The sequence below is a fragment of the Lithobates pipiens genome, unplaced genomic scaffold (assembly GCF_037356315.1).
Source record: "Lithobates pipiens isolate NorthernLeopardFrog02 unplaced genomic scaffold, aLitPip1_a1.2 Scaffold_27, whole genome shotgun sequence".
Classification (NCBI taxonomy): Eukaryota; Metazoa; Chordata; class Amphibia; order Anura; family Ranidae; genus Lithobates; species Lithobates pipiens.
The window spans coordinates 21,799,796-21,815,496 of NW_027507788.1; the positions used below are offsets into that span (position 1 = coordinate 21,799,796).

General features: G+C 42.8%; 1 protein-coding gene across 1 annotated transcript in view; it reads left to right on the forward strand.

Annotated features, from left to right (window-relative positions):
- The first annotated feature begins 870 nt into the window (after positions 1-870).
- The window catches only part of LOC143933645 (opioid-binding protein/cell adhesion molecule-like), a 56,533-nt gene continuing 41,702 nt past the window's right edge, over positions 871-15,701 (forward strand). The window contains 4 exon segments of the mRNA XM_077456597.1: positions 871-928; positions 931-1,062; positions 8,093-8,398; positions 10,674-10,913. Of these exon segments, the coding sequence (XP_077312723.1) occupies positions 871-928; positions 931-1,062; positions 8,093-8,398; positions 10,674-10,913 (736 nt within the window).

The following is a 15,701-nucleotide window of genomic DNA, read 5'->3' on the forward strand; positions in this document are numbered from 1 at the left end:
AGTGACAGTGAAGCTGGTCAGAGTTGATGGAGCCAAATAAAAGGCAATATTAGAGTCTGCAAAAGACTTGAAATTGGGGAGGAGGTTGACCTTCCAGCAGGACAACGACCCTAAACATACAGTCAGAGCTATGGAATGGTTTAGATCAAAGCATATCCATGTGTTAGAATGGCCCAGTCAAAGTCCAGACCTAAATCCAATTGAGAATCTGTGGCAAGAATTGAAAACTGCTGTTCACAGATGCTTTCCATCCAAACTGACAGAGCTTGAGCTATTTTGCAAAAAAGGAATGAGCAAAAATGTCACTCTCTAGATGTGCAAAGCTGGTATTGACTCCGGTGGGCTGAATATAAATGCACACCACACTTTTCAGATATTTATTTGTAAAAAAAATTTGAAAAACATTTTCCTTCTACTTCACAATTCCGTGCCACTTTATGTTGGTCTATCACATAAAATCACAATAAAATAAATTAACTTTTTTGGTTGTAACATGGCAAAGTGTGGAAAATGTCAAGGAGTATGAATACTTTTTCACATCACCGTATAAGCCAGTGTGTGGCATAGCCCAATGTTTCTCAACTCCGGTCCTCAAGTACCCCCAACAGGTCATGCTTTCAGGATTTCCCTCAGATAAAACAGATGTGGTAATTGCCAAGGAACTGAACCTGATCAAATCACCTGTGCAAAATAATGGCAAGCCTGAAAACATTACCTGTTGAGGACTGGCGCTGAGAAACATTGGCTTAGCCCATCAGATTCCAGCTATATATAGCTATACAATTCCTCACATATTACATTTGGTTGCCTAGATATTTACAGCTCTGTTTCTGCTTCTGTACCTTGTCTTTCATTTGGCTTCACCACCCAATGGAGAGAAAAGCAATAAAATATACAAATCCATCGCACAACTTTGAATTTTGCAAGTGGCTCCACAACACTGGGACACTCATCTGGGAGGCCAGGAACTCTACAGCACTGACAGCAAGATGTCAGCATATCACGGACCACCCGAATACTCTAAACTTCTGTTATACTGGCTTCTGTTCCTGTACAACTTAGGTGAGATGCATGAAAAAATACCTGAGAACAGCCCTTCTCAACCTTTTTACCCTGGAGCCCTTGAAATCGCTTTTTGGATTTAGAGAACCCCAGCTAATGAGTCCATATCTACAGCTCACAGTACATTAGTGTGACGGTCACTGGGGAGAATGCTCCTTATAGTTGTGATCATTGGAAAGAATTCCTCCGTATACAGATAAAGAGATCATTGGTGTCAGTTGTTACTCAAATAAGAGGCAGAAGTTGCTCACTACATAAGGAACTAGGAACCTCTGGAGGACCCTAAGCCCTTGTACACACGGTTGGAGATTCCGACAACCAAATCCGTCGGAGTAACTCCGACGGATTAATTCCGGAAGAGGTCCGGAAGTGGTGTTGCATACACACGGTCGGACAAAGTTGTCGGAAAATCCGATTGTACATAACGTGATGACATTATTTCGTTACGACGGGACTAGGTTCAGGCTAGTAGCCAATAGCTTGTGGCCCCAGACGATGCCACATATGGCGAAACGTACGTAGGGTGGTCTTGACGTGCTTGACGCAAATCATTGACGTGCTTGACATTTGGGCGTTCGCTTTGCCGGCCGGCTTTTCTTAACGCTTATTTGACCTTTATGTTTGTGAGTATGTTTTTTATTATGGAATAAAAGATTTTGGTTTACGGTTTTACGCTATGAGAGTCTTTGCTTGCCTTTTATGAATGGTCCAACCACGTGAAAACGAGGTGATGTCCCTGTGTGATGACCCCTAAGATTTCTGATATCAAATGCCTTTCTGATTCTGGGATTTGGTAAGCGCGCATTTTTACCATTTATCAGCATGGCGTTGGTGAAGGAAATTCTCTCTCTTGCACAAGCATAGGATTTCTTGAGAAGAAACACTTATTGAACTGTTATGCCCACGATTACATCTTGATGAAGAACTGTTTTCTTATATATAATTTTTGAGCACTCTATTCATAATATTTCTGATTGTTCACAAAAATTCTGTGCACTTTACCACTGTATGCTCATTACTACGTCTTTATGAGGAACTGTTGCTTATATATAATTTTTGAGCACTTTATATATATATATATTTTTTGTACACTTGATTATTGTATGAGTTATAGAGTATATTTTTATTATTCACTTAGTTGGGTTTTTGTATTATAATTTTTGACTAGTTATAGTGTATACATATTATTCTGTTATAGGTTTTAGATATATTTTTTTAGATTTTTGTAATTGTGAGCGCGGTTGAAATTCCTGACTTATAGCCAATGGCTTTGGTCTAGGAATTTGATCTGAGCATGCGTGGCACTTTGTCCGGTCGGAGTAGGCTACACATGATCAGAGTATGTCCGATCGGAGCATTTTGTCGGAAAATTTTACCGGCAAGTTGGAAAAGTTGGTCCATCGGATATTCCGACGGAAACAGTCCGATGGAGAGCACACACAGTCGGAATATATGACAAAACGGTCCGATAGGACACATTCTGTCAGAATCTCCGACTGTGTGTACAAGGGCTTAGGGTTCCATGGAATCCTGGTTGAGAAAGGCTGTTTTAGAGCATATTATATGAGAGAATGTGCTTTGGATGCAGCAAAGACAGGAGCATAGAGTAGTACAATAATTTCAGCAAAACATAAATTAAGGGTTTGATTTGTGTTCTGAGTGATTTGTACAAAATGATCTATGTTTGCCTGGCTTAATAGTGTATGGTATTGTGTTAAGGTGGACCAGAATGGTTGCTGCATGGGTCCTATTTATTATGTTTTAAGTTTTATGTTTTGTTGTTTTATGTACAGTTCGAAGTTTGACATATGCTAAACCAAAGGCCCACTGGAGAGTGGAAAATTGCTGGCTTTATGAACATGTTCTCAGTTAATTTCAAACAATATGTTGGAAACTTTTTTCATAAATATCATTAAGGCTGAAAGAATTAGGACAACAATTTTCTGCAGTAGGAAATATTGGTGATATGATTTGGGGGTATGGTTAAAGTGGTTGTTAACCCACTAAAAAATACATTAAAAAAACCTGCAAGCCTAGCTCATTATGAATTACATACCTTAGATCGAAGCCCCCGCAGTGATCCTCGTACACTGCTCCAGTCGGCGACATCGCTCCCGGAGTTACTTCCAGGTATCGCGGGCTGTGATTGGCCGGAGTCGTGATGATGTCACTCCTGCTCCTGTGCACGGGAGCCGCCGGTAACGGCACACTAGCTGAAGCAATGGCACATACATGACATTGTTTCAGTGCGCATGTGCCGATGATGTCGGCACCTGCTGATACAGGGGATATCTCTTAACCGTGCAGGTTTAGGAGATATCTGGGGTAGCTACAGTTAAGCCTTATTATAGGCTTACCTGTAGTCAAAAGTGGTCTGTAATGCCGCGTACATACGACCGGACTTTTCAAGAGCAAAGGTCCAAGTGGAACAAATCTGTCGGACAATTCGATCATGTGTGGGCTTCATCGGACCTTTTCTGTCCAAAAATCTGATGGACTTTAGAAATAGAACATTTCAAATTTTTTCGCCGGACCCAGCTCCTATTGAAAAATCTGTTTGTGTGTATGCTAGTCTGACGGGCAAAAACTGACGCTAGGGCAGCTATTGGCTACTGGCTATGAAATGCCTTATTCTAGTCCGGTCGTACGTCATTACGTTCAAATCTGTCAGACTTTGGTGTGATTGTGTGTGGCCAAGTCCGTTCATTCGGAAAGTCTGTCGGAATTTCGCCAAAAGTCCGTTGGGAAGACCGTCAGACCTAGTTCGTCGAAAAGTCCAGTCGTGTATGTGGTATAAGGGTTTACAACCACATTAAGTAGAATCATAACCTATTCACAGCATACACTGCATACATTTGCTTCCATTCTTGTACCCACACAATACTGTAATTACTGTGCCACAAACACAAGTCTTACAGACACACATTAACCTCAGATAAAAATATCTATTTTAAAAATGTCCTACTACATATGCTTGCTCTGTCTGACTCTGTCCTTAAAGCGGAGGTCCACCCTAAAGTGGACCTTCCGCTCCTTGGAATCCTCCCCCCCTCCGGTGCCACAATTGGCACCTTTCAGGGGGGAGGGGGGTGCAGGTACCTGTACAGTACAGGTATCTGCACCCACTTCCGGCGTAGATTCTGCAGAAGGTACGCCCCTTTCCACAGAATCTACCCCCCCTTTCCGAAAGTCCCCCGCTGCCTGCTGGGAAACACACAGATCCCAGAGACAGCGGGGACCATCCTTATTGCGCAGCGCGACTCGCGCATGCGCAGTAGGGAACCGGGAAATGAAGCCGAAAGGCTCCACTTCCTGATTCCCATACCCAAGATGGCGGCGGCAGCACCCGAGAGACGATCGAGAGATCGGCTTCGGGTGCCGACATCGCGGGCGCGCTGGGCGGGTAAGTGTCACTATTTTAAAAGTCAGCAGCTGCAGTATTTGTAGCTGCTGGCTTTTAAAAAAAAAAACGGCGGACTCCCGGCGGACTCCCGCTTTAAGAAGAACTTTCTTCAATTATTTGGGGGCTATTTAACAACCAGGCACTAAATATTTTTTCAGTTGTTCTGTACATTACATACTTCTGGCCAGAGTGGACCAATCCATGCTATGCAATTTACTGCATACTGTGGTCCAGACTATGTAACTTATGAAAAACTATAAAGACTCCAGAGGTCCGGAGTATGTAACATACCAATGTATAGAGTGCAGCGGTTTTACATTTACATAATATAATATGTACATATACATATACATATTATACATAATATACATAATATAAATGTATGTATTTACACAACCTTCAGATCTCAGATCAGCCCCCCCTTCCCCGCGTACAATACATTCAAATTTAGAACAACCCCCTTTTCTACTTTCCCTTTTCACCCCACCACAACTCCTTCAGACCTCAGATAAGGATGGTACTACAAAGCACACTGAGGAAGTCTACCGCCACAACGGCCTAATAAATCCAAAAACAGAAATTTTATATTTTGCAGTTTACCAATCCGTAAATGTGGTGGATGCATTAGTTTTCTTCAGATTTTTTCCTTTATTTTTACCTACTGATTCGGCCAGTAACATGCTTCTTGTCTTAAAGCGGGAGTCCGCCGGGAGTGCGCGTTTTTTTTAAAGCCAGCAGCTACAAATACTGCAGCTGCTGACTTTTAAAATAGTGACACTTACCTGTCCAGCGCGCCCGCGATGTCGGCACCCGAAGCCGATCTCTCGGGTGCTGCCGCCGCCATCTTGGGTATGGGAATCAGGAAGTGGAGCCTTTCGGCATCATTTCCCGGTTCCCTACTGCGCATGCACGAGTCGCGCTGCGCAATGAGGATGGACCCGCTGCCTCTGGGATCTGTGTGTTTCCCAGTAGGCAGCGGGGGACTTTCAGAAAGGGGCGTAATCTACACCCCTTTCCGCAGAGAGCTATCCAGGAAGTGGGTGCAGATACCTGTACTGTACAGGTACCTGCACCCCCCTCCCCCCTGAAAGGTGCCAATTGTGGCGCCGGAGGGGGGGAGGATTCCAATGAGCGGAAGGTCCACTTTAGGGTGGACCTCCGCTTTAAAGTGTCTCCACAGTTTGGAGGAGCAATGGAGACACCCTGCGATAACAGCATTGTCATTCTATGGAGAGGGTGGTGTTAGATACACAAGCAGATTTAGCCCTTGTACACACGGTCAGACATTTTGACAACCAAATCCGTCGAATTTTGTCCGTCGGATTTTGGCCATCGGATCTTGTCCGAAACTGTTGCATACACACGGTCGGACAAAGTTGTCGAAAAATCCGATCTTTCAGAACGTGATGACGTTATTTCGTTACAATGGGACTACATTCAGGCTAGTAGCCAGTAGCTTTGATGTAGGAATTTGATCTGAGCATGTATGGCACTTTGTCCGATCGGAATTCTCTACACATGATCGGAGTATGTCCGATCGAACCAGTTTGTCGGAAAATATTTCCAGCAAGTTTGAAAATTTGGTCCGACGGATATTCCGACGGAAACAGTCCGATGCATACCACACACAGTCGGATTATCTGACAACACGGTCCGATAGGACACATTCCGACGGATTCTCCGACCGTGTGTACAAGGGCTTAGAGGAACTTGACTTACAAATTAAAGCTAAACTCAAGCTTACACTTACAGGAGTTTTTTTTTTTCTTTTCTTTTTGGGATAACAATTTTACACAAATAAATAAAAGCTGACTGTTGTGATCAACCCTATCAATGGTAAATAGGTTGACTCAACCTTCTAACTCCCACAATTGCTGGACAGATTGGTTAGTTAAATGAATCGGAAAAATAACATACTTACTACCTGGATCAGCAGGAGAAAGAAAAAAAGAAGAGAAAAGGTAGATTAAAAAAGAAAACGAATGCAGCCACCACATCTAATGCCCTGTACACGTGGTCATACTTTCCGACAGAAAATGTCCGATCGGACTGTGTTGTCGGGAAATTCCGATCGTGTGTGGGCTCCATCAGACTTTTTCCGCCGCAATTTCCGACACACAAAGTTTGAGATCTGGATCTAAAATTTTCTGACAACAAAAAACGATTGTTTAAATTCCGATCGTGTGTATACAATTCTGACTCACAAAGTGCCACGCATGCTCAGAATAAATTACGAGATATAAAGCGGGAGTCCGCCGGGAGTTCCGCCGTTTTTTTTTTTAAAAGCCAGCAGCTACAAATGCTGCAGCTGCTGACTTTTAAAATAAGGACACTTACCCACCCAGCGCGCCCGCGATGTCGGCACCCGAAGCCGATCTCTCGATCGTCTCTCGGGTGCTGCCGCCGCCATCTTGGGTATGGGAATCAGGAAGTGAAGCCTTTTGGCTTCATTTCCTGGTTCCCTACTGCGCATGCGCGAGTCGCGCTGCGCAATAAGGATGGTCCCCGCTGTCTCTGGGATCCGTGTGTTTCCCAGCAGACAGCGGGGGACTTTCGGAAAGGGGCGTAGATTCTGCGGAAAGGGGCGTTCCTTTCTGCAGAATCTACGCCGGAAGTGGGTGCAGATACCTGTTCTGTACAGGTACCTGCACCCCCCTCCCCCCTGAAAGGTGGCAATTGTGGCGCCGGAGGGGGGGAGGATTCCAATGAGCGGAAGGTCCACTTTAGGGTGGACCTCCGCTTTAAGAACACAGTGCTTGCATTTTTGATGCATTTCCACTGCATTTTTTGCTGGTTTCTCCCTCATTACAACAGACACCTCCCAAAAATGCAAAACACATAAAAAAACACATTAAAATTAATCAAAAATGTGTGTGAAAAACAGCAACTCGCATAGGTGTGAACCTAGCCTTAGCATCCAGCATTGTTCATATACATTTCTGTAAGAAGATGGCACTCAAACCATGGAAATAAAGATTTCTAGTTTATGAATATTGTAGACAAAAGTACCAAAGAAACTGATTCATGCAAAAACTCAGGGCATCAAGGTCCAGAGGAAGATGAATGTCTATATCGCTCAATAATGACAAATACAGATCCACTGTCTGCATGCACATCTCAACTTCATGATGGCGGTTAAATGTTCAAACCTCCTTTGCACCAGTACAATTTCATTCAAAGTATGTATAGAATTAGGATCAAAGTAGGCCTGTTAGATGCCCTCTATAGACTGCGTTCTGTGGTACCTAACAGTGGTAGTAATCTATGGCAATGATAAATTAAATCATGGAGCACTTCAATGTAAAGCATAGTGTGGCTATGCCTATTGAGCGTCCAATGTGACAGCACTGGCTCTAATGCAAATAATAAATAAAAAATAAATGCAAATTTTTTCTTTCAATAATGAAGGTGTATTTATATTTTTTTTTTCAAAAGGTGAACTATGCCATCTTTGTTTGTGCAGCCACGGTACTGTTGACCCAATGTCTTCAGGTCGGGGTGTAATGCTAAGGAGAGTGGCTCATCTCGGGTACATGTTTTAGACCTGCATTTCTGGATGTATAGCCTTGAATATCATAGGATAGTAAAAAGTTATTTGTATCTTTCATCCCCTGTTCTCATCCACAGCTCCGGGCTCTTCAGTGCTACTGACAGTGCTACTGACAAGTAATACCTCTGCGATGCTTTGGGAAAATACTGATTCTGTATCTCTACACTGCACAGCCATCGGGTCTGTTGTGAATTACACCTGGTACTTAAATGGACAGCCATTACCCCAGGATCCTCGATATTACATCACAATGAGTGATTCTCCTCCATTTTCCAATCTCATCATCAGCCCCATATCCAGGAGTGACAATGGACCCTTCACCTGTACGGCCTCTAACAAGCTGAAAAATGAGACCAGCAATGCTGTGAACTTAAGCTTGGCCTGTGAGTAAAGCCTGAAATAATAGAAATAGTTGTGCCACAAGATTGAAACATCAAATACATAGTATGGTACTGTACATAAGCCAGTTTTTTCTAAAGCCAATTTCAGTCATAGGTTTATGATAGTTCTCTTTAGACTGCAGATAGGACCATGGCAGTCTAGTACCTGGTTGAGGTTACGCTGAAGAGAAGGCTTCCTCTACTTCTCCAGCCCAATACCCCCTGGAAGTGGTAACAAGGAGTCCCAAGGCGAGGAGTGGCATAAGTGCCTGCAGTAAATCCACACACAGCAGTTGGTCAGAAAACAGTAAGGGGTCTGTGGAGATGCTGAGGATCCTCAGACTGGATCTAGCGCAAAAAAGTTGAAATGCAGGTTGGGCATTGGAACCCACAGATGCAGGAAGCTGAAACATAGCGAAGACAAGCAGAGGTCAACAACTGCCAAACAGCAGGGATACCGATTCAGCAGGGTGAGGTCAATACCAGAGAGGTAGCAAAGGTACAAAAACAGCACACAGAGGGTGAAGTCAAGATATAAGCCAAGGTCAGTAGTGGGAGGTCAGATTATAACAGTCAGAAGGCAAGCCAGGACAAACACAGAAGGTAAGACAGGTCACCAGTCACAGGAGCTGACAATTTATTTCCAGTGTGTAGGCAGGTGGCCTATTGTGTTACATTAGTAGTTAGCTTCTTGGCTGGTTAGGGGGAAGGGCTTAATGTTCCTTGCCACCTTCCTGGTCTTTTTCTGGGGTGCAGCCTCTCTCCTGTGTGCTATAAAAGGGAAGAGGTTTAGATCCCAGGGGGTCATCAGTTGGGGCTTAAGAGAGAACAGGACACATGTGAAGGCTTGCTGGGACCTATGGTCCACTTCAGAGTGCCGATCCATTGGGACAACCCAGGAACCTGGACTTCTCCATATGAGTCTTGCCAAGCATGCACTTTTCCTATAGAAACTTCACCTGTGCAGGTAACCTGGGGCAGTCACAGTTAGGGGTAGTTAGGAGAAAGACGTTTATACATGTTATATATATTCTACCACATTTACAGTAAAGTTGTGTCAACTACCATGAGCCCGGTCTAAAGTTATTCAAGGGATGCATGTCGGGTCTTGGCGTATTCCTAAGAACCTGGGTCTGTAACACCACTACAAAAGGATAACCTGCATGGCTAAGAAGAGTTGATAGTTACCATGAGTAACCGCAAGAAAGAACAGCTACAGCAACCAGTCTTGGCTTGGTACCTTTGTAGTTGACAGGTCCTCCAGTAGCAAGGGAGTTTGGCCTTCCCTAGCTGTTCATCTCCTCCAGTCACCAGGAGAAGACTAGAGTTACAGAGATCTAAGGCTTGATCACTAGGTACAGGGAAGCAAAAAGTTAACTCGTTTGGGATCCATGTCCAGAAGGGTTCCATTTGTTACTGGGAGTGAGGTAATGGCGGTACACTGGACTGGTGGACTGGGCAATGGCTCTACATATCCCTCTGAATGCAACACATATATCGGTGCAAGTGTGTAGTGGCATGGGACTAAACATCTTAGCCCTTGTACACACGGTCAGAGAATCAGTCGGAATGTGTCCTATCGGACCGTGTTGTCGGATAATCCAACTGTGTGTGGTATGCATCGGACTGTTTCCGTTGGAATATCCGTCGGACCAAATTTTAAAAATTGCTGGAAATATTTTCCGACAAACTGGTCCGATAGGACATACTCCGATCATGTGTAGAGAATTCCGATCAGACAAAGTGCCACGCATGCTCAGATCAAATTCCTACATCAAAGCTATTGGCTACTAGCCCGAACGTAGTCCCATCGTAACGAAATTACGTCATCACGTTCTGAAAGATCAGATTTTTCGACAACTTTGTCCGACCGTGTGTATGCAACAGTTTCGGACAAGATCCGACGGACAAAATCCAACGGACAAAATCTGACGGATTTGGTTGTCGAAATGTCCGACCGTGTGTACAAGGGCTTAAGGAGCTCTGTATAGAACTTACTGCACACAAATGGCTCATCTCTGAGCTGAGGGACCACTTTAAGGTTTGATTCTTCACATGACTGCAGCCTGGTCCTGGGCATTGGTGAGCACACCTCCGGGTGAGGTGTTACCCCATGCACACGGGTGCAGCTAGACCTCACCCCAACAAGTGTGCTTTGCTTTAGATTGGGTGATTGACACTATGGTCAGGCTCAAGCTGTGTAATCAACACCACATGCTTTACTTTACCTATTTGTTTTTCACAATACAACTAATTTTACTTTCTTTTGCCCTTACAGGGTATCCTAGAGGAGATAATGTTTGCACTGCAGAGTTGGTTGGTCAAAACATTCAGCTTGGTTGTTCCTGGCCAGAAGGATGGCCTGCTGCTAATGTAACCATGAAATTCAATAAAGAAACACAGACTGGACCAGGCCAAGTATTCACTAATGTGTCATCAACTAACATCGTCCAGGGCTCAAATCTTACCTGTTTTGGAAATCAGCTGGGAAAAACATCTGTGTGCACAGTCATTTTTGGTAAGTCAAAAAGGCTTTTCTATTTTCCCTGCGGATTCAGTCTAAGCCCCTGTACACACGGTCGGACATTCTGCCAACCAAATCCGTCGGATTTTGTCCGTCGGATCCTGTCCGAAACTGTTGCATACACACGGTTGGAATAAGTTGTCGAAAAATCCGATCATTCAGAATGTGACGACGTAATTTCGTTACGATGGGACTACGTTCAGGCTAGTAGCCAATAGCTTTGATGTAGGAATTTGATCTGAGCATGCGTGGCACTTGGTCCGATCAAAATTCTCTACACATGATCGGAGTATGTCCGATGGAACCAGTTGGTCGGAAAATATTTCCAACAAGTTGGAAAATTGGGTCCGACGGATATTCCGACGGAATCAGTCCGATGCATACCACACACAGTCGGATTATCCGACAACACGGTCCGATAAGACACATTCCGACGGATTCTCCGACCGTGTGTACAAGGGATAATGTTTAATATATTAATAATTAAAATGTAAAAGTTTGTACAGTGAAACTTTTAAGAATTTTTAATCAGTGACAGAGCTCTACTCTAGTAGTCACATTTTCCTGCATGTGAGCGGGTGGGCAGTTCAAGCAGTCAAGCAGTGTGCCTTCATCCTTCATCCTAGAGATGCAATTCTGATGCAGTAGTATAAAGCTGTAGCAGTGTTCATACCGAGGAACAGAAAACCAAGAATTCAAAACAGCTGTTTGCTAAACAAACGAGTGTAATAAATAGCTACTGGCATATTCCCTTATTTATTTACGGCTGTGTTTCTTTATTTATAGATTTATTTGCTTAACCACTTCCTTTCTGGAGCCATTTTTTATTTCACAGACATGTATAAGCTGCAATTTTGGCTACAAAATATCTAACAACCAACAAACTTCATATACTTTTTGAAGCCAGAGCCCCTGTAGAATGAAAAATGGTAGTTTCATTTTTTTTATTTTACACAATATTTGCTCACATGTTTATCAATTCTATATTTTCAGGAAAAAATACGCACAAACACAATTTAATCCCCAATTTTCTGTACAAAATAAAGATGAGGCAGTGCCAAGTAAAAAGATACTAAATATGTCAAGCTTCAAAACTGTGTGGGCCTGGAAAACGGTACTCATAATTATATTTATAGCTCATCAGTTTTGCGTTAGCCATAAATGGGGGACCCAGAATAGTTTTTTTTACTAGCATGTGTGGTGACATCCAATATGTGTTGCACAATCATTTACACATGTGTACCCAACCTACTTTCACTGGTTTTAATTTATATTTTCCTCTTGGCTGACCAGCTCCAGCCAACTGGAGAAGAAAGTAGCAATATCACTGTATCCAAGGATGATGTGTAAAAAACAACTTCATATTCCAAAGCCTGGTTTCCAATCAGAGTTTTCACAGCTGCTATCCAGGGACTGCTAGAGAACTGAGACATGAAAGCAGATGCATTAAAGGGATTACAATGGCTTTATTGCATCTGATGGAGGGGGCTTCTCTTTACCCTGAAAAGAATAGGATTTTTTGTTCTACGATAACCTTGTGTGTGTGTGTGTGTGTATGTGTATATATATATATATATATATATATATATATATATATATATATATATATATATATATATATATATATATATATATATATATATACAGTATATATATATATATATATATATATATATATATATTAGGGCTGTTACTGATTAAAATTTTCATGTTCAATTAATATTTTAATTGATTAATCGACTAATTTTGATTAATTATAACGCACATACAGATCCAACTACTTTTATCTGATCTCCTTGCATTGCAATTCTGCATTAGTCAGTGGTAAATGTGGTATACATTATATACAATCACCCGACACTAGATAGTTTCCACAACCCATGAATTAACTTCACAGTTCACACAAATACTTTTTTAATTCAAACTGTAGCACTGACGTATTTTTTTTTCCACAGTAGCGTGACAATCCCTCCACCTCTGGTCTAACTAATTACTCTCAGCTTATGGCATGGACCTCTGTGCAAACAGGTGGTCATGCAAGTGGGTATCAAAAGGGTTAACACGGACCATAAACTTCTCTCACGTCTCCTTAGATCTCAGCAAAGATGCCAGGTCATGGGTAGAAAGAAAAGATCTAAGTGCTCACCGCTTAAGTATAAGATTTCATTTTTGTGTTCAAACACAAACTACTCACATAAAGATGATACAAACACAGCATGTAAAGCAGACAATCATGTTAGTTCCGTAGGGCAGCAGCGGGTGACATCATGCGTAGCTCCTCCCCCGTACATGTTACGTTCAATCAGAACTTCGTCGTCACTGGACTCCTCCCCCCTTCCCTTTGTTAGCAGACGGAGGCACTTGGGGAAGGAGGGAGGAGTACGGTGATGTTGATGTCCGTGACGTCACTAGACGGATTCCTGACGGAACTCCCTGAAGACCCGAAAGGCGGCGGAGAGGTGAGTACTGATCAAAAGAATTTTAATCGATCAAAAAAATGAATCCTAGTTACATAGTTAGTAAGGTTGAATAAAAACACCATTCCATCCTGAGTGAGTGTCTACAATTGTCCCTAATACTGTACATTGCACACTCACCTTATATTCATTCATATGAGCAGCATGTATATATATATATATATACACACATATATATATATATATATATATACACACATATATATATATATATATATACACATATATATATATATATATATATATACACATATATATATATATATATATATATATATATATATATATATATACACATATATATATATATATATATATATATATATATATATATATATATACATGCTGCTCATATGTCTATTTCCCAAAGACAACCTCTGGATATGACGCTGAGCACGTGCACTCAACTTCTTTAGTTGACCATGGCGAGGCCGATTCTGAGCGGAACCTATCCTTTTAGACCGCTGTGTGGTCTTGGCCACAGTGCTGCAGCTCACTTTAAGGGTCTTGGCAATCTTCTTATAGCCTAAGCCATCTTTATGTAGAGCAACAATTCTTTTATTCAGATCCTCAGAGACCTCTTTGCCATGAGGTGCCATGTTGAACTTACAGTGACCAGTATGAGAGAATGAGAGCGATAACACCAAATTTAACACAGCATTCACAACTGAGACCTTGTAACACTAATGAGTCACATGACACCGGGGAGGGAAAATGGCTAATCGGGCCCAATTTGGACATTTTCAGCGGTTTAGACATTAATGGCTGTGTGTTGAGTTATTTTGAAGGGACATCAAATTTACACTCAATACTTTACATTGTAGCAAAGTGTAATTTCTTCAGTGTTATCACATAAAAGATATAAAAAATATTTAAAATTTACAAGCATTGCTGGAAGTGGCAGCAGTGGAAGACCCCTATGTAGCACTAACCCCCGAAGGAGCTGCTGGTTTGATTGGGCTTACCGTTACCTTCTTTTCCTCAATTCACATCTAGGGGTATCCCGTGGTAGATGGCCTAGTAACTTGAGAGACTAATGACAGATCCACATAAAGGGATTTTATTTGCAAAAAAACGTAGACAATGAACAGTCTCTTAAATTAGGACCAGAGGGTTAGGAAGGAAGTTCAGATACTCTTAGTTTCAAAGTCAATATTGAAGAACTTGCTTATTTTGACTGAATCCAGAGAATAGCCATTCACAACTGGATGTTCACTCAGGTTGGATAGTCCCTCTCTCACAAGGCCTAGCAGCCAACAAGGTGCTTAACTCAGGAACAAGTCTCAGCGACAGATGTTGTTGTAGCACATACAAGAATACGTCTCTGCCACAGACGTTGTTGTAGAACACGTAGGAAAACTAAACTTGTAGAACACTTGTGTGATACCTGGATCTTTCAGCCAGCTTGGCGATATCTATGAGACCGGATTCTCTTAGGTACTTCAGCTCCTCCAGGCTCTTGCTAAGAAACCAACCCTTACGTGGCCTTCTTCTGAAGAGTCCTCCTCTGGATAGCGTGAAGTCACTGGGTCTCTCCCAAACCAGAGACGGCTCCCAAACACCTCAAAATCCTCCTTTAGTTTCCTTGCCTCGGGCTAGCCAGCCCCAAGACAACAAGTCGGGTAGATCCGCACCCAAGGCCATAGCCTTCCTGGGAGCTGGTCAGGAGGACCAGGACCATGAAGTCAGCACATCCTTCTGGACTGGAACCCCGAACCACGTGACGTCCACATCTTAAGTACCCTCTTCCAGAAAGCACAGCAAGAGCACTGGGCAGGCTCAGAGAGAGAGTAATCTTAAAGCACCCAACCAGACTGTAGTTTCATGCCTGCCAGAAGAGACAGTGCCCCCTGTGGCCAGGATGAACATCCTATAGCCCAGTCAGACTGATGCTGAAGTTCAAATTTAAACAATTGTACCCAAACCAAACTGCAGTTCAGGTGTAACCTTAAATTTGAAAAACACATAGTGCGTGCTCTTCAGGAGCTGGCGCTACACCTATATTGGAGAAGAGATAGAGTGAGGTCTAAAAGGAGGTGAACAACACACTTTCACTGCTACCACAGCCGTTGCTCCATTTTAGTGGAGTGGAGAGTGCCACTGAGGATTATAAAAGATGGGTGACTAGACCCATTGGGGTCTTTATGTAGACACAGAGATTACCGCTCCTACCTCGTAGCTCCACAATAAAGTGCTCACAGGTGCTGGCTCTGCTCAAGATTGACGAGAAAAATAATTCCTGGATGGCTGGGGCACACTGTGTGCGGATTGTGAAACGGGGCAACAAGTGTGATCACATCACCCT